Source organism: Echiichthys vipera, assembly GCF_963691815.1.
Source record: "Echiichthys vipera genome assembly, chromosome: 10".
Classification (NCBI taxonomy): domain Eukaryota; kingdom Metazoa; phylum Chordata; class Actinopteri; order Perciformes; family Trachinidae; genus Echiichthys; species Echiichthys vipera.
Window position 1 is genome coordinate 11,138,463 of NC_139835.1, and position 20,816 is coordinate 11,159,278.

The window sequence follows — 20,816 nt, forward strand, 5'->3', positions numbered from 1 at the left end:
ATATACAAACAGTCGTGTGTGTGTGTGTGTGTGGGGGTGTTTGAGTGCATGTGTGCTTGCATGCAAACACGTTGATGTGTCTGTGTGTGCAGGTGCATTCACTGACTATTCAAATAGTTTGGACTCACACTGACCCAGAAAACAAAATCTCTCTCAGCATTAACACACTTCCTGGCCTGCAACCAATCTAGACACATACTAAAAAAAAACCAATGTATTATATTAAAATGTACAAGTGGCAAAAAAGTTGTGTTAAATATATTTTTTTAATGTTCCTGGGAGTCAAAACACAATGCTTTTCTCACAAATGTATGAGTATGGATGAGACAGCCGTCGGCCGGCTACAGCAACAACAATTTCTCTCATGTTATCTTTCAAATTTATTTACATTATGTCACTTCATTCTAATGAAATAGCTGCAAGTAAAGCTACTGTAAGCTAGCTAACTTTATGTGGCAACTTCAGTGGGGTAGTCCAGCACTGTTATCATTGTTCAAAACAACCATAAATAACATTATGAGCATGCTGAGTGTGGTGTTAACATTACCCTCCACATCGGCTTGGTCGCTAGAATTAGCCACATAGCACATGTCGCACACAAGTTTTATTCACATTATGTTATTCATGTCACGTTAGGTTATGTTTATTCACATTATCTCATTCAATTCTAATGATTTAGCTCAAAGTCATGTAAACTAGCGTAACAATAACTTGGTAAGTGACCATTAGATGAGTTGACAGCCCATACGGCTAACATACCATAGCTAACGTTATCAGCTTTGTGGCATGAGCCACCTGGCATACTGACAAGAAGTGAGTACTCGATATGTTGATCCGTAATATAAACATCAAGCGCTTTTCTGATTATGATGTTAATGAGATACTGTTTTACGTCGCAAACCAGTGTGGATGGTGGAAAATGATTGAGAAGCTTGTAAGACGACGGACTTTTAGACTCAGAAGTCTTCACATCAGAACTTCCCAAGGGACAATGGTTGATCATCAAGGTTTATTATTACCGTGGAATTTATGAATCATGATGGACCGTGTGCACCATACTATAAGGTGCACCTGGTGATGCAAATTGTTCAAATTTTCTCTGATCATTACACAACCATGCCATGCAATAAGATACTAGATCCCCATGGCTGCTTGTCAAACCATAAGAAAGCCACCACCCTTAATGTTCTGTTTGAGTTGAATGACCTGCTGAAAACATAAACCCATCTGAGTGCAGAAAAAGGTAAATGACTTTTTTCTTGGTGGATCACAAGTCTGCCTCCTAATAAAAGAGGCACACAAATGTTTTCTTCCACGTGCAATCCTCAATGACAGGAAGCAAGTGACCAGTAGACGTGTCATGTGAGCAAAAATGAATGGGTTGTGTTATACATCAAGATAAGGATTCAAAGTGGAACTGTACTGGCTCTGTACTGGACTACACTGTCCCTGACACATGCAAATCCCCCAGCTGTATTTAACAGGGAAATTAGCTGTGTATGTGTGTGTGTGTGTGTGTGTGTGTGTGTGTGTGTGTGTGTTAGTTTGTGTGTTTGTACACAAGTAGGCTTTTAGGGTCTACAGCTGATCCATATTGTCAGACCTGGTGCAGAAAGATGAAAAACCTTTGTATGTGTACTACCTTAACTACTTAGTCACTACATCTGTGTCTATATAAGCTTGTCCTTTCACCTGCCCATCACCTGCTCGGGGGGCAAGCCTCTGGTGACACACACACACACACACACACACACACACACACACACACACACACACACACACACACACACACACACACACACACACACACACACACACACACACACATAGAGACAAGGCCAGTGTTAACAGAAGACAATGAGAAAGCTGTTCATACAAGTAAACAGCTCACACACGCCCACAGGTGGATACACACAAACTGTTAATGTTGTTAAGCGGTCACAGTTTGGTGGTTTGGTTTGGTTTAGGCAACAAAATTACTTGGTTACTTTGTTTAGGAAAAGATAATGGTATGGGTTAAAATAAATATTGTTTGTTACATTACTTAAGTTACATACACAAGTTATAGTGAGGTTATAATTTCACAAACAACTTATAGGGAAATGTGCCATCTTTAATGTGGAAATAAATCCTTAATTCACTGGGTAAGATATGAAAATGTGCCTCTGGCTCCACACACAGTTCCTCCCCCCTGTCTCTCTCTGCTCTGCTGGATACCCATGGAGCAGCTGCCTGACAAACAGCAGCTTGTTAATGGCTCTCATCCTTCAGAGGCAATCTGTTACATAAGCAAAATACAATGACAAAAATCGCAATGTTGGTTTTGATTGTCTGTTCCAGTTTATCTTCTTCAGCACCCTCTGTCAAAGTAAGAAGTAAAACTTAACATATGTAATGCTCACAAGGGCTCTCTTAGGGTTGGCATCAAAAGGATCCAGCAAAAACTCATTGCAACAAATAGAATCTGTTTCTGTTGGCATTGGAAGACAATTGGAAGAAAGGCACCACCAGTTTATTTTTAAATGCATTCTCCTCCATGATATCCTCTCAACTCATATTTTGGGATAGCATTTCCGTTGGCTAGTTTGTAATACAAGCAAAAATGACCAACGAGTGTATGACTACAACAAGGAAATTCTGTTTTTCAGGAGCATCTAGAGCACGTCCCCTGTCTGAGGAGTAGTAGCTTGTAATTTTTTTTCCCTTTTAATTTACAAAACTTAAGTCATCTTCGCATCCGTAACTTCAAAGAAGTTAACATTGACTTTCACATGGGACACGAACCACGTCTCCTCCGTGGTAGTCCTGTGTTGGACTTTGTTGCTCTTTATTTCACCTGAACTCCTTCTTTGTTATAATTACTACGGCCACTAAAACACGCCACCACTAAACATGAATATCATTCATAATAAGCTGCATGTACGACCTCCGGCTTGTACTATGGCAGTAAAACGAACCGTTGTTTTACAGTAAACAGAGCAGAGCATGCCAGTTATACAAATGTCTGCCAGCCTGAATGCAATACATCCCTTAGCCACTAGATGTCACCAAAGATGAAGGAAAATACATCTTTAAAATTCTTCGGTTTGACGAATCACTGCTGTAACAGTGGTGTGTTCAAAAATGACAGAACATGCACAACGAAATAACTGTGTGAGAATATAACAAATGTGTGTATACTCTGACAAAGAACTGATGAGTGTGCAGTTTGTTAATGCACACCCAACTATCACATATGTAAGTAAATTTGGATTTTTGTCTGTTTCCCAAATCTAATAATAATTCTGTTTACAAATAGAGAAAGAAACAATACTAATCACGGTAAATGAATAAGCGCACAAAAGGACAAATTCAATGAGGGTGAGATGGTTTTCATTCATGCTGTTAAGCGTGCCAGTGTGATCTTTCTCATTTACTGTTTTCAGAACTGTAACAATGAAGGCAAATCCATAATCAAATATAGAAATGATTGGAACTGCCACTAAACTTTGAATCACAGTATTTTCACTTGTTATCACAGTTTAAATTGCAGGTCTATTAATATAGTGACTAACACCGCACAATATTTTACTTATTAATGTTATTCAATTTATGTTTTCTGAAGCTTTAAAGGAAGCTTTGAATACAAGAGGAAACCTATGTTCAGATATGATTCTTTGTCTAAAAAGAAAAATGTACAATATACTTGTAATTTACAAGGTTAAAAATGTTATCGGACATTTGACAGTGGATTAAACTTAAAAAGATTTAAATATAGATAAACTTTCAGACACGTCCTGTGTTGTTTGCCTAGACCTACATTTTATCAGCCCTTTTATTTAAATCTCATGATTTTTTCCTTCCTATTTCTTACAATAATAAAAACATATGTTTCTTCTTAACATTTTTATATCAACAACACTTGTGTAGTTTGAAGTAGCAACCGAAGCTATAGTGCACACATACCTGTATGTTCTTTCTTCTGATGACATACAGTATAGTATATTTGGGAGATGGTGCTCCTCATTTCTAAAGCCAAAACTATATGTTACAAAGCCATAAATGAGGCTATGCAAAGAGGTTTCCCATCAGTGCTGCTTAGAAAGTACTACTATACTGTTTTACTATTTTTCATCAACCATTAGAAAAAAGGGAGATGAGGATGCCCTCCAGATCAAATTGGCACCTGTCCTCTCTGTGTGGCATGCCTTGGGCCCGGCCTTTCCCCACCTCTAGCTTAGGATCCAGTTTACCTTCAGCAGAGAGGGAGAGAAAGAAAAAGGGTGAGAGAGAGGGGGGATCAGCTCCTAGAATGTGTCTATTATCCTGCCACACCAATCAAACTGTTGTGTCAGTGCGTTACCATTGTATAGTCCAGGGTCCGTTTGCTACTGACCCTGGCTGCCATATTGATGACTAAGTTAGTTTGGGGCTCTGAGGACAATGGTGCTCTGGAGCCTCCACAAAGAACGAGGCTAATGCTGCCCTTTCAGCTGGCCCGCTCAGCTGCTGAGTGTGCAAGGCTGCTGGGCAAATGGAGTGGCACTGGTCCAGGGGGCCCGGCCCTATAAAAACACAGGCGAGGGTCTCTCCCCCGACATTGATTATACTGGATCTGTCCCACCTCAGTACCGTCTGTAAGTATATCAACACACTGCCTCAGACTCAGCTGAGAAACTGTAATCAGGGGACAGCCATGTGCCCTGGGGAGCCCAACAGCCACCAAGATGCTGCTCATTACTGATAGATAGACAGATATGGATGCACTTTGGATGCGACTAAATTTGCTAAGATGAAAAAAAAACATGGAAGCTACTTCATAGTGTGGCTTTTAGGGTAATGGTTAGCAATCTTTTTAACAGGGAAAGCTGGCAAGATGATGCCTTACAGGTGTGCTTGTGTTTGGCCTGTAAACATCATATAGACATTTTTTTAATGTGCTATTTCTTGACTTCAAAAATTTAGTTGAGAATGGTTAGCAACTCCTGTTAGAAATGATCAATTCTGTGAGTAAAAGACTTCAGATACTGGACAGATGAGTTTGGCTGTTGTGACATTGCTACATGTAACTGCAGTATATAGGCAGAATACCCGTCTGTGGTCCTTGATTGAATCTTTTCAATGGAAACAGAGACAAATCTGTTCTGTAGTAGCTGAATAAGTGAATTTATTCACTCTTTGTGACACCTTTGGAAAGCGACCTTAACAGATATCTTTCCAGAGTAAAGGTGCAATAATATAGTCTAAATAGAAAAGCACTGGTGCAGCTTTTTCATTTGTTTAGGTTAAAATACAAAGATATTAGTAGTTGTGAGTTGGTTTAGATAAACATAAAACTTATTCAGGACGTGCTTGTTGCGACTTTGATTTGATTTTCCAAACCCTCTACCTTTGTCAGAGAGTAACCCCTAAGGGAGACACAGCAGCCATGAACACTCAACAGATGGAGCAGATGGGCCAGTTCAAGATCACAGTCTGGGAGGAGGAGAACTTCCAGGGAAAGCGCTGTGAGTTCATGCTGGAGTGCCAGAACATCATGGAGAGGGGCTTCAACAAGATCCGCTCCATCAAGGTTGAGAATGGACCGTAAGTCAACATTGTTGCTGTTCTATCTACATTTTCAATTCATCACCTCAGTTTACCTCTTGACTTCTTCTGGATTGATTTTGCAATGTTTGTCCATATTTAAATTATGCCATTCTTGTGATAAGGGCAGATTTGAGTCAATGATTTGCTATAATCTGGTTAAAATTCTACCTAACTTCATATGTAGTATTAGAGTAATATTGAGAGTGAGTTTAATTTTTACAGTGTGTTGGTCTCAAATATCTTATTAAATAGCTCCTTTATCTCCCATTATAATATGTAATAAATAATAATTAAAGCACACACGCAACGCAAACACTGACTCTACTCAACAAGTAGAAGAGGCAGAATAACAAAAACCATAAATTTCAGCCTACGGTCTAATTGCATTGCTACTTGGCATGTATCGTTTGCATGTGTGTGTGCATGCATCCAAGTGTATCCCTGTTTTGATATGTGATATTGTGAGTTGGCTGTGTGCAGCTGCCGGCTGTGAGCCAGAATGGCTGGCTGACTGACTGACGATCAGATAAAAATCCCTGGGTGGAGCAGCAGCAGCAGTATTTAATGTTTGCTTTGTGCTCCCAGTGACAAAAGAAGCTGCATGTTGTTTTCTCTCCAGGCCTTTCTGTGGGCGTTGGATTCTATTGTTTAACGAAAATGATGTTTCCGCGTTGTGCTACTAAATCTATGTTGCATTTAGTAGTTCGCTATTGTTATATGTTTTTATCCTCTCAATTTATTTATTTTCTTTCTAGCTATCATACATATTGTCTGCTCATTTACCAACATTTCTATCCTCTTCCTTATTTCTTTCTCCCTCCCCCCTTTTCTCTCTCCACCTAGTTGGGTGGGTTATGAGTACCCAGAGTTCCAGGGACAGCAGTTTATCCTGGAGAAGGGAGACTACCCTCGCTATGAGGCTTGGAGTGGAAACAGCAGCTACAGAACCGAGCACATGCTTTCCTTCAGACCCATCAAGTGTGCTGTGAGTCACAGCATCCTTACATCTTTTCCTTTTTTTTTGTTTTACGAGTCAACTAATATAACTGGCTAACTCCTCCGCTCCGTCTCTTTCTCCGCAGAACCACAGTGACAGCAAGGTGACCCTATACGAGTGTGAGGACTTCCAGGGCCGTAAGTTTGAGATGTGCGATGACTACCCCTCCCTACAGGCCATGGGCTGGTGCAGCAAGGAGGTGCCCTCTATCAAAGTCAACTCGGGAGCGTAAGTTATACATGTTCCTCTTGGTTTATTAGTGTCATTAGTGTCCTCTCTCTCCTATTTTTTCTATTGAAGCACCAGTCACAACCCACACCTTTGCTATTCCTAATAGAACTTATAAAAAAAACCTATAAAAACACATCATATATAAACTGTGTTTGGGACAGGCTCCCTCACCTGTAATCAGCACTGTAGTTACACTCAATTATGTCTCTTGAAATGTTTCTTTAAACTGTATATTGTATGCTGTGATCCGTCCTTCACCCCCCCTCTCTCTCTTTCTGCAGCTGGGTTGCCTACCAGTTCCCTGGTTACCGTGGCTACCAGTACATCCTGGAGAGAGACAGACACCAAGGCGAGTACAGAAACTACAATGAGTACAGCACCCAGGCTCACACCAATCAGGTGCAGTCCATTCGTAGGATCCAGCACTAAGCCTTCATTGCCTGCCTGAAAAAAACTCTCCCCGAACCCCTTCCTCAACTTGAACCCGGACGGATCGCTGTCACAGAACTCTAGATGGACAAACTCTTTCTACCACTCTGTGGCTCTGCATGTATGGATATCTAAGTACCTACTTCTTCTACCATGCCAAAGCATATTCTTGAAATAGGAAATAAAGGCTTTTCTTCAAAACTAGAGACTGTTTGTCGGTATTCCTTTTCTTTTTACAATGAAAATGATCACCATAATTGAGTAACTTAAAATCAAAGTTTGATTGGCCACACTGAGCTGCCAATCCCTTTGCACCTTGGTCATGACAGTCGTAACACAGGTGCACAAGCACTGCATAATCAGAGCCCATTATTCTCTTTTAGTTTCATAGAGCAGGCTGTTACCAGAGCGAGTGTTTGCTTTGTATTTATTTAAAGGACATCTTTAGCCTTTTAGTGAACATACATGGAAAGATTTGATTCAAATCTCTCTGTTTGGATTTAGGATGTGTAACATTGTTCTTGTCAGATTGTATTCTTATTTCCAATAAACAAGAGCACGAGATCACATTTGTTTCTATTATTTGTTCTTTGACTGTAACCATCGCAATTTGCCAAAATGGCCCGTAAAGTGAGGAGCTGTAAGAAAAAAGCAACGGATAATCTGGTTGGCTAATATGAAACCATGTACTGTCCGTCTAACTACCAGTCAATTAATCAACAAACACATATGTTTTAGTCTTACATTTACAGGGGACATATTTTGCTCATTTTCAGGTTCATACTTGTATTCTGGGTTTCTACTAGAACATGTTTACATGTTTTAATGTTCAAAACACAAGTTCCCTTGCTATTGCTTGCTTTGCCTGTTTGATACAGTGATGTACTGTGTAGCCATAACAATCAAAACAAAGCTAGGCGCAGAGGTATAATAGTATTTCTTTAAAGTGTGATGACAAAGACAGAGGCACTCCAGCCGATCCATGGTGACAGCACACAAGCAGCCGTCCTTATTTGAACTGGCTCATTGCTCTTCAGCAGTTTGAAAGAGCAGAGGTTCTCTGAGAGACAAATGTCATACATGTAATGATTAAGTCATTGATAAAAAGTGATGTCAATAAGCCGCCATGTTAGTGACACTGCTGACCAGATCATCGCCAACGGTTATGCTGCGTTTATTTGTAATCGGAAATTTGAAATTCCATCTTCTGGGTCAGGCTTGTAATAAGGATAAAGGTGTAATTGGAGCATGTGTGTATGGATGGGTGTTTCAATAAAGTTTACAAAAGAGCAAAAAAAAAAAAGAAAATACAATTGTCAACACAGATAGTGACCATGAACATGACAAAGATGGAGGCTCTGAAAAAACAGGCTCGCCTGCAGTTACATCTTAATACCAAAGAGGCCGCTAGAAACGACGTATCTCAAATTTCATGAAGTACAACTTTAACTTTCAATGAGTAACTAATAAGGATGTTTCTGACCTTTGTGACAATTATTTTGGGAGATACATAGCCCAAGGTTTATTTATTTAGCATTATAGGTATAAGAATAATTTAAACCAGGGGCGGCTGGGCGCTGGGTGGTTAGAGCAGCCGCTCCACGAAAGAGGCTGAAGGTCCTCGAGGCAGTGACCTATGGCCCTTTGCTGCATGTCTCTGCCTCTCTCTCAACCCCTTTCCTGTCTGTCCTATATAATAAAGGCTTTAAAAACTGCCAAAACACAACTATAAAAAGATCAATTTAAACCAATTTAGTTTAGCCAAACCAAATTTGGAAATAATGGTTTCAATGTTAATGTTCAAATTATTTCTACTTTTGCACAGTACATTGAACAGTTCAACCTTAGTGAAAACCGTGATCCCTAACCATCAAAGGGTAGGTTCGGATTTTTTTTGAAGTGGGGTTGTATGAAGTACTTATCCATAATGAGTGTGTTCATCGTATTCTCAACAGGTTCCTAGGATATGGTACGAAAAGAAATGCACACAAATTCGAAAGAAATCTTATGAAACATGATGTACTATTTAATGCCTGAAACTGAATAATTTTGACTCTTATGTTTCATTACGTTTAGGAAACAAAACGTGACGGTTAAGGTTACCAAAATTGTCCTGGTTTGGCTTAGTACTATCGGGACACACACACCAGTCCCCCCGGATGAAAGTCCTGTGATTTGGGACCCATCCCTCACCATGGCTTTCCTCCAAGAGATTAGCGGTCTTATACTACAGCACTGTGCATTACCTTTTGTACAATGTCATAAACAAACCGTGAATGAGAGCCTGCTGAAAAAATTCACCCGATCACTGTTGTCATGGAGATATGACCTAAACATACAGACTAGAATGTTTTTTTGTACCAGCCCTTTAATTAGTTGAAGTATGCTGTGAAAACTGTGAATTTGCTCTATTGTACAAATTACTGCAGTTTTTGGCACTTCAGGATTGGATCAACCAGGAAGACGCTGTGGAGGAGGCTTTGTGCCAACATGGACGTACTGAACGGGCATCAACACTGGGTGTATGGGGTGGAGCAAAAACACACTTCAGCCACCTAAAAAAGGCAAAAAAGTGTCAGTTTAGGATATGTTTGGGATATTTTCACCGCATTACTTGCCATTAAACAGCCCTTTCCTTTAGCACTACATTTTATATATGTTTGACCGCTGCTCCCGTCCACAGCAGTACGTTACTTAGCTTCCTTGCCAGTACTCCAGTCTGTTTCCCCAAAGTGAGGGTGTGCTGACCACAATCTACTGAAGGAAATACACTGAATATACCCCAATTGAAAAATCTGGACCATCCCTTTAATGATCCCCTTTTTAAATCTTACAAATGTAGATGTAGATGTAGATACCACTCACAAAAAACCCAACCCTGATTCATATATTTCACGGTATATTTCCCCACTACAACCATACACACAACTACCTTTGAAAATTGTATCAACTTGGCATTTGTTTGTTTATTGTAATGTGGCCCCATCATGTTTATCTTGGAGTCACACGTCGGGATCCTGGAGTGTGTTTACCTCCACACACTCCTCCTGTTGGTCCAGGACGTGGGATTCCGTGTTACACGCCCACAAGCCTGCACTGGCTCACTGTCCCACACCCAAAAAAACAGGATATTTTAATAAATGTGTAACCACGCATACACACCTTTCTCAAATATACATTCCTCTGCAGACTGATTAAAGCAGCTGCACCGTGGCTTATAGAGTGACACCACAGTGTGGTAAGCTGCAAACTCTGGCACTTTGACACACACATCAGAGCACCAAGGTAAGTTGAAAGCTTTACATAGGAACTTTGTATTGATTCTAAATGACAGCTAGAATGTATTGATCGCTTTCATTGCTAAAATGATTTCCAGTAGGTTTATGAGAGGTAAGAATGTGGTAAATAGATGAAAGGATGCTATTTAGCCTGAATGTTTAGATCCATGTTGTCACGAAATGACTGCAGGGCCTGCAGTGAGGCTTACATTTAAATTGATACATGCCTCTGTTTGCATCTGCCATCAGGTGCTGACCAATCTTTCTTGACATACATTTTCTACAGAGCCTATACAGAGCAACACATTGGTGTGGCATGATAAAATAATCAATAAATGAAGAAACAGAACAATTTCATGCTTCCCTTATGTCTTTTATGGATTTGTTTTTTCTTTCTATCAGTGGATTTCTTGCCTTCTTCACTGACTGGAGGCCTAATTATCTATCACTTCATGATGCCTCAGTGGATACAGTCTAGTTTTCGAGGCTTGTTTTAAGTTGCCTGCGTCGTACTTGGACACAGGCAGCTAAAGCAAGTCTGGGACGCCAGAGACACACCTACAAAGCCCGGACCTGAGGAACTGCTGCAACGTGAAGAATGGAAAGACCAAGACGAAGGGACATGGGAAATATAGTATTTGCTAATGAATTCTGCGTTGATCACTCTTTTCTCCCCTTTGCCTGAGATGAAAAGCCTCAAACTCATATGTTACAGTTGGTGTAAAATAATAGGACAATTAAAGGCCTTTATAGTCTGTTTTTACAAAGCTTAACTATGTGAACAGGGTCTTTTATGTACAAACTATTAAATAAACAAACTAACCTGTTAGACAAACATAGCCAATACTCAGTGTGTTTGAGTTTGTGCTTTTTTTCTCTCTTTAGCTCAGTCAGGTGACACATTATGGAGCAAATGCTAAAATAGATTATGAACGATTGGTTTACTAGTTCAGTCAACATAAAGGGCCAGATATGCAAAGCCTGATTTGAAATAAAGGGTTTGGTTTTATGTTGGGTAAATGGATTGGAGGTATATTTCTTCTTGTAATTAAAATTAATTACATTTATTGTTTGAGTTTTTCAGTTAAAACAGATATTTTTCTCTTTTGAAACATGAAACTATGATACCTCTTTCAAAATGTCAACATTTTCCAAGAGTGACCTCTGAGATTGGATTTTAGAATCCTCCAGTAGCACTGACCCCCCTGTGTCTCTTCATGTCATGACACATATATTGCACTTCCAACAAGACAAACAAGATGCAATAACCACACAAGATTCCGGCAGAGGTGCGCGTACCATTTCAGTGTTTACATATTCTCCTTTTAGACATTTTTAAAAATGACTCTGTGGCCTTTCTGCCTTGATTCGATCACATTCAGTGAAGTCAGACGAGGAAACATGGTGAGAGACTAATGATCTGATCTGATCTGCAACAAAATAATGAAGGGATGTACATAGTAGGCCAAAAACACTAATCCTTTTATTCATAGATAAACCTTAACAATGGCAGGGTTTTTCTCACCCTCATACATTACATTCATTTCTTCTTGAAATAACTATCTGTTGCTTTTAAATACTCAAAAGTGCTTCAGAGCAGAGAAATTGACTTCAGATAACAAAATAGTCCAAGATTAATCACATTGAACACTATAAGTGTTGTGCTGTTCTGTTTTAGTTGTAATGTCGACATTAACTAATGCTAACAAGCCTTAGCTGGGCATTGTTCTGTAGCTGACATTAGTGTGCAGACTTTATGAGTGTTATACCGTATTTATTACTACGGCTCTCTTGATGAATGGGAGACTGATTTTTGATTGTTTTTTTTTCATATCAGAATGAGTTTTATTCTATGGTCAGTTGTTAAACAGAAAATGTCCTGATATACCCAGAACCTTTCCTTTGGTACTCTCAGTGACATCTAGAACATATTTCACAATTCTTTGTCTATGGAGCCGCTCCACAATTTATACAATAACTGATGACATCACAAATGTGACTTTTGGCACTCTAGTTTCTGGATTTAGGAGAGGGTTGTTCATGTTTACTGATATTTTTGAACTGTATGAGACCATAGGAATAAACTGTATGAATTTTGAAAATGGGAGCGATTCCCCTTTAAAACACCAGTATCTTACCACCGTTTTAATGGTAATACTAATGACAAAGGGTGTGTACTGTAGCAACACATTATGGAAAGTGACAGCCAGGCTATTTGTTCTGCCTCTTTCTACAGTCCAAGCCAGAATAGGGAATGGCAATAAAGCCCCTGAAGCTTCACACAGTCCACTGCCTCTGAAAAACACAAGAATCAGAAAATTTTGATAACGTCAGTGAGCATGCTTTTAACTATACACCCTCGTTTCCCTCAGATTGACGCAGTATAACCTTAAACCCACAAACAGAAGGTTATGGGGGGGGGGGAGGGGGGGTGAAATGTTCTTTCGTTCTCGTGTGCACTGAAGCGTGTTTTTCAAGGTAAATATTATTTTCCAAACATGAAATAGGTCTTTGTTGTTTGCCGAGAGGTAAAGAGGCGGAAAAGTGAGGAGGATCTGAACTGGTTTCCATGTCAAACACTTCAATTCACCATAGAAACTCAGATCTTAACGCGGAAACTTTATTAAACTGTGATGGCGGATTGATAAGGGCCCAATTTCTATCGGCCTCTTTTTATTGTGGGCACCAGGCGGGCTGACAGAGGTAAATTGCTCTTTTAATTAAAGCAATGCACCAGGGGAAATTGCTGTCTGAATATTGTCTCAGAGATGGGGGCCAGTGACAGTTGCCTGGAAACTTCAATCTGTCCACCCGCATTTATTCCAGATCACAGTTATGAGATAAAGTTTAATAAAAATCTTTTCCTCCGCCACCAACGAAATGAAATCCAACCCATTCTGAACAACCGAACACAATGAGACAGGACTGCGGAGGAAACCTCATGTTCAACATGTATCTCTCAGGTTCGTCATTTTGTCCCGTAAAGAATTAGAAATAGGCGCTTATAATTCCTGAAATTCTGCCGGGTGTCGGTGTCTCGATGCGGCGGTGCTCCGTTCCCGGGGCAGAGCATTGTTGAGCCTTTTCAATCTGAAAGCCCGTCTGCTCTTTTGTCGGAAATCGGAAATCCTTTTTCCTGGACGCGTTTCCTGGCTTCTCGGAGAAGAGACCGCAGAGACGACACGCTCCTGGCATTAGACTGCGACCGGGCGAGGATACAATTAGGATTTTAATCAGTTTTACCTTTTGTAGAGTTTTTTGCAATTTTTTAACATTTCAATTGAGGATGAATCGTATGCATCGGTCGGGTCAATTTTACAGCTTCTTTTAACAATTTAAAAACAGCTGCTGTCTTGTGAAATGTTTTTCTTCTCAAGTTTATTTGATTCCACTCAACTTGTTTTTCTTGTTCAAACCTAAGATATATACAATCAAATTTTAGAGAATTCTAGACACCAGTGGAGTTGTTTTAATAACCCAGAGTATCAAGATGAGAATATAACAGTATGATTTATAGACGATATGAAATAGACAGCAGGCCCGCGCCTTAACAGGGTGATAGAAAGCTGATGATGAATATGTCTCTTTTGATTTCAGATCCAACAGAAAATCTGTTGAAGGACAGCAAAGGAACATCTTGGGGTCCAATAAATACAGGCGTACAAAAAGGTAAGAGAATGAACTGCTGCTGGACACGTAATAAATGACATTATCACCATGAAGGACACTGCTATATATCATAGCTTATTATAAAATGAAAGATCTTCCAATACTCTCATAATGTTTGAAAAATAGTGATGATGAAATAATACTTTAAAAAATATAACATAACTTGGAGTAGTTGTATTATTAACCCTGAAAGAAAAGCCTCTGAGGCAAACTAAAGGTAAGAGTAACAGAAATGGTTTGGAAGACAAATTCAATTAGATTTGAAGGAATTATTCAAGAAATCAATAAAGCATACCATATTGACACTTAAATAATTGTTATTGATGTTATTATTATTACTACTCTTATTATTATTATTATAATAATAATAATAATAATAATAATAATAATAATAATTATTATTATAGCAGGATTAAAATGCATTGAAGGCTCACATTTCATTTGTTTGTATGTTAGGTCTAATTGTAGGAACATTAAAAATCACAGCCTCCTTTCTCCATGCCGTCACTTTGCAGCTGCACTATGTTTGCTGAGCACAGATAATATAGGATTTGCCACCCCATAACGGGCTTTGCGCCCTAAATTGATTTTATCTCAAAATGTGTGTCATTGATCTTTAAGTTCCTGTAAATAAAAAAAGACCTCAATTACATCCAGTACATTATTACAAAACAACAGACAACGCCAGAATCCTGTGCCGTGCGCCCACAGCACATTACCACTGATTTAGTTACAATGTGACGGAGCAACAGACTTATACGAGCATTAACACCTCTCAAAACCAGGTGCAAATAACAAAAATAAAGCAGTTGATACGATTTTATATCAAAATAAATACATAGTATGAAAAATAATATAACGTCAAACTATGATAAAATTAGATGACATGCTGAACAACGCTACGAGCACCTACATTATGTTTAAAATGATGAGTTAATAGATTAAAAAATGCCATGTTGTTGAAATAAACACTTGATTAAATGATATTATTCCATCACGGCTATCCAAGGAAAAACAAATCTGCTCGAGGTACAATTTATAAATAATAAAACATATCGGCTGTAGCCTGCAGTTTTAATTCAAAGGAGGAAAATGAACGTGTCTCCAGATACATATATTTCCCTATTAGTCTGCAATTTGCCCTGGTATATCAGTGTCAACTGTATATCCAAATGTGCTGCCAATATCAGTATTTCATTGAAGTAATACATAAAAGACCAGATGCCAAAACAACAACAACAAGCATTTACTGTAGATAGACTATTGTGGTTTTCATGTGGTTCCACCAAATATTTTGGCATTGTTTTAGTGATTCATCGAATGAATTGATTTTCTAATATCTAACATCAAATCAATGCTCGCCATCTCCCTGCAGGCAGCGGGCAGATCCAGCTGTGGCAGTTCCTGCTGGAGCTCCTGTCTGACAGCACCAACATGTCGTGCATCGCCTGGGAGGGCACCAACGGTGAGTTCAAGCTCATCGACCCGGACGAGGTGGCTCGGCGCTGGGGGGAGCGCAAAAGCAAACCCAACATGAACTACGATAAACTGAGCCGGGCGCTGCGCTACTACTACGACAAAAACATCATGACCAAAGTCCACGGCAAGCGGTATGCTTACAAGTTTGATTTCCACGGCTTGGCGCAGGTGTGCCAGCCGTCCACCACGGAGCAGGCCATCTACAAGTTCCAGGGTAACTTCTCCCCGATTCCCTTCACCGGGATTTCCAAACTGAACCTCGTAGCTCCCGGTGTGGGGCCGTCAGGTTTCTCTTACTGGCCCGGTACCCCTTCGGCGGCTCTGTATCACAGCCACAATCTCCAGCCACCGGGGCCCTTTGGCACCGTGTCTCCTTCCCACATCAGCTGTGTCAACAACATCAGCAGCCTCACTAGCATCAATAACCATTACAATTGACTATTTATGCATCTTTAAGACAAACTGGAGATGTAATACAGCAACGGACGAAGGGAGGGGACCAGGCCACCGGCAGGTCGGTTTTAGTCATTTTCAGGTGACAATATTGGATTAATTTAATTAGAAGTGAATGTTTAGACATAGACAAGTATAGCCTAAGGATTGTTTCATCAGCTTAGGCAACATTTAAATGTGTAATTATGGAGCTGTAGTCATGTAGATGCTGCTGAGACGACGGTTGTGTGTAAGCAAGGCGTCTAAAAACGTGTACATAAACAAACAAAAAATGAGCCCTTCTATCCTTTAAACCAAGACATCTTTTCCATAGCGACTTAATAAAGCCACTAAGAGCTGCCAACAAATTACGCAAAATGATTTGAACTTCTACGCGCGCCTTTTTATTAACTGTTAGTTCGATATTAAGCCATAAAGACCCAAATATGGAATTAAATCAGGAAATCAACAAAAACATGTTTGTGTGGGAGAGCGGTTTTGGAAATGAACAATGCAGGCTGTAGAGGACTATTTGAAGATAATGAAACACAGATTGTCTGTTTTAAACCCATCATCGTTTTCTATAGCCCACCCTCTTTCCTTGAGTCCTGTGTTTGTTTTTTTCACACAGGTGGCTGGAAATCACCAGTTACTATTGGACTATTGGCGCCATCTTGTGGTTGTGGAATGTTGGACCTCATGATTTTTCTTTTACTAAATATCACCACTTTGAAAAACCTTGAAATCTACACTTTAGTCACTGTTTGCTTAGAAATCAGATTATGCCCTTATGTGAAAATCAAACATAACCCTCTTGCAATAAAAATGAAACCAGTACAGAAGGTACAGGGTTGTCATTTGTGTGAAAGAGGCTCTGAGGTGAATAGTAACATAAACTGTGAATTTGTGAACTACTCTGTAAATACTATGGTGAAGAGAGGCAAATGCTGCTTTTTAGTGATCTGAGCTAAAACAACTGTACCAATAAAATACTAATGAGGTAAATAAAAATAGACTCTTCTAAATAAATCTCTTTGCCAGTATTTATCTGAATCATGTGATGATTTTCTAAACACCAGCGTGTGCCACATTGCCATCCATTCTCACTCCTTCAGGTTCCACACTTTGTGTATTTCAAGTGAGTTTGTATTCATGATAAATTCTTTTGAATGGCAAAATAAACTGATGATGATGAAAGATAGTTACATCTCAAGGTTAGAAACTACAGACGTGCTCCACAGACGTGTGGACATATGATGAGAGTCAGCAAGTAGTTTGCCTACAATGACAACCTTGGTTTGACAAAACAAAACTTATGCTATTTTGTTTTTTAAGGTCAGCTGTACATTTGTATGTAGCCTAACTGAGTTTTAGCAAATTATATTGTTTGCTCATATAGGAAAAACAATGGCCGGCTACTTACTGACATATTTGCACTGCCATTTCTGAAGAAAGCAATAGACCACAACTGAAGATAGTTCAGCATAATGTAGTGTATTTTGGAATTTCAGCATGATTGAGCACACTGCCTAAAATTTTGTTGTTCTCACTTTTAAATGCCAATAATAAAACATAATAATACATATATTTTTAAATAGGAACACTTCATCAATTAATAAGAGTTTATCGTCAGACAATAGTTTACCAGATTTATCAATAGACAAATAAAAACTTGATATTCTCTGTATTACATGGGAATTATATTAGTAGTCATTACTAATTACGATGTAGGTTAAACTACTTTTTATGGTGGAGATTACAGCTTCTGATAAAACATAGAGTGGTGATAAAATGTGACAGTAGACAGCCACACGGGGGCACCATAACTCTTCCAATATCACAAGAGTTTTTACATAAGGTGATAACAGAGGTGGTCTAATATAGATCACAGAAGCATCTGCAAATAGCAGATTAACCCCAAACCTCATTTTATGACAGTGCAAGTCTACAGAGATTAAAGTGTGTCTGGACTGAACATTCAAATGGACATTGGAGATTTATCACACCTCAGTGTGATATTGGTTTCACTGAGTATTGGGCTCATTTGATTTGTTTAACTATTTGTATTTTTCTCTGTATCTTGACATCATTGCAACTGAGGGAAGCCTTGATGATTTTCAAGGTTAAACTAAAGGTTTGAATTAATGCCTATTGCATTAAAATACACAAATGGTGCATTTAACATAGTGTGCATTTTCAAAATGTAGCTGTATGGAGAGCAGTGGTGGACTCAAGCTGTCTGAAGAGCAGCGATGAAAAATATTAGAGGGCACCAGCACAACGAAAGTTTTCTAGCATATAGGGCGCTCTAGAGGACAGTGCATCACATTTTCTCCACTGCAAGGGCACCCATTACCCACTGCATCATGTTTTCTCAACTCTAAGGGTACCCATTAGTGCCCTACATCAGTATTTCTCCTCCGGAAAGGGAACTGCATCACATTTTCTGCTCTAGAAGGGACCCCTAGAGGGCACTTTATCATGTTTTGTGTTTTAAAAAAAAAAATATATATACATAATATGCATTCTATTCTGAAGGCATGAGGCCTTGTGCTTGAGTAAAATAGATAATCACTCACTATTTCCCACCTTAGTGTCAACCATACATTTGACATGGCATTCAGTGGGAGGACCTGCTTTCTGGAAGTATGACTTATGAAAGAATCAGGACAGGTTGGTCAGTTTTGTGTTTGTGTGTGTATGTGTGTGTGCGTCTGTGAAAGAAAGAGCGAGTCACTCATGCACAACAACAGCACTGGTGTATATCTCCTGCATATCAATAGGAAAGCCTTGGGTTTGCTATTGACAACTGAATCTCTCTCTCTCTCTCTCTCTCTCTCTCTCTCTCTCTCTCTCTCTCTCTCTCTCTCTCTCTCTCTCTCTGTATATATGAGAGAGAGGGTTAGAGAAAGAGAGAGAGACTGCAGATGGTTTGCAAGGATAAGGGTGGCACCCACTGTAGACATCTTAGGATAGTGGAAACTCCACAGAGATTGTCACTTCCACAACATTGTAATCGTCACTGACTTCTCCGCCAACTGCCCTGCCACTAATCTGCTGCACCTATTGTTGCTGCTAAGCACTCACCCTCTCCCCTCTTGCGTAACAAACTAGGTGGGTGTTTTCACTGCAAGCCACAGGATTAACAGTGTGAATGTAGAGGACTGAGGAGCAGGAAGAAAACATGAGGAGGAGGAGAGGGAAAGAAGAGAAGAACATCTTAATGTTACCTAGCAACACGTATCTTAAGAAACACGTGTGTCTATGCAATTAAAAAAAGAAAAAGGAACAGGAGTTTGTGATCAAATCAGACTTAAGACCTGAGTGTGATCTTTGGATAAATTCATGATGAGACAGTCTATCTGCGGGTAGACTGACTCCTTGAAAATACTTTAAGGATCAAGATGGGGTTTTTGCATGTTGTAACCCATTTAAAAATACATATGCTTTACATCACCACAGGTCATTTTCCAAAGCATGTCATTTATGGATATTTTTATCAGCTGTGACAGTGACACAGATCATGTTGTGAGTCTGTATTTGTGTGATGCAAAATGTGGTAGTTGACATTAAAGTTGTCAACTAGCACATTTTCAAAGATCAATGGTGTTGGAAGTAGGGGGTAGGAAGTAGTGAAAAGGCTATTGCCCCCCAAACGTCACACACCTGGCCAAATTTGGCATAGTGGCTGGTGTGATCCCATTTCATGCCAGTATGGTTAAAAAAAAACAAAAAACAACAACTTAAATCAAAACAGCTGGAGGTCAACAATCACAGTTAAAATTATAATCTTTTTCTTAGGTCAACCTTATATTATTGTTGTAATGCATTTTCAAAAGTGCATCTTTCTGGGAAGCCTGTTCAGGTAATGACGGGAAGCTCCAACATCTGAGTGTTGCATGCACATATTATGAGCTCTGCTGTTCAAACATCAAACTCTGAAGAGATGAAGACAAAGTAGACAAAAAGAAAATGTGATTTTTTAAAATTTCTAACAACAAAATGTTTGTTGTTTGGCAGCCTCGTATCACTTATCCATGAGGCGAGGCTAGAGCTTGCATATACTTTGCTGAAATTCAACCATGTGCTGAAGCAAAATACGATTCTGTCAGACAGTGAGTAATAAGAACCTATGGTAAATAAAGGGACAAAATTGTTTCTTAAAGGGTTATGTTTTCTGCAAGAAATATGCAGACCAGATCTATAGTGCATGATCAGTACCCTGGAAATCCAGACACACCGCTAGCAAATTTCAATCTGCTCTGCAGCTGCCCCTGGGCACGAACCGTTGGAGCTCATTAACTTTGTAAGAAAATCCTGAGTTACCAATCAAATTGTACTATCTGTTATGGGCGGGCGTAATCGGATGACAACAGTGCTGCGCCGTTGATGTCGACTAAACGTCACCTTGTTCATTGCTATGATTAGTCATAGTAGGTTGTAGTGCCATCCAGTTGCGTGCAGTGTTTTATTTCGAAATGCATTCATTGGTGAGTTGAGAAGGTCTATAGCTCATTGTTAAATGCTCACGTGGGTCTGAATTTCCAGGCTACAGTATCAGAGCATTCAAAGTCAATTATAATGCATTCATAATGTTCATGACTACTCACATAAACAAACGTAATGTTTCTTCTTAGCATACTATGAGTACTACAGCTGGCTGTTGAGCTGTGATTCAAGGTAGTCATAATACATTATAAGCCCCGTCAGTCAACCTCTATTTTATAACTAGT

At 39.4% G+C, this 20,816-nt stretch overlaps 2 protein-coding genes across 2 annotated transcripts; both read left to right on the forward strand.

The window, feature by feature from the left end:
- Positions 1 to 5,407: 5,407 nt before the first annotated feature.
- On the forward strand, positions 5,408 to 7,225 carry cryba2b (crystallin, beta A2b; the record flags this gene model as incomplete). The annotated part of the gene is made up of 4 exons (XM_083922231.1): positions 5,408 to 5,565; positions 6,412 to 6,553; positions 6,651 to 6,793; positions 7,078 to 7,225. 4 exons carry the CDS (start codon positions 5,408 to 5,410, stop codon positions 7,223 to 7,225), a joined length of 591 nt encoding a protein of 196 aa, XP_083778357.1.
- A 6,046-nt stretch (positions 7,226 to 13,271) lies between these two features.
- On the forward strand, positions 13,272 to 16,089 carry fev (FEV transcription factor, ETS family member; the record flags this gene model as incomplete). Its single annotated transcript, XM_083921431.1, is given in 4 exon segments — positions 13,272 to 13,398; positions 13,401 to 13,466; positions 14,101 to 14,172; positions 15,548 to 16,089. Coding segments are annotated over 4 exon segments (807 nt in total).
- Between the last annotated feature and the right edge of the window lie 4,727 nt (positions 16,090 to 20,816).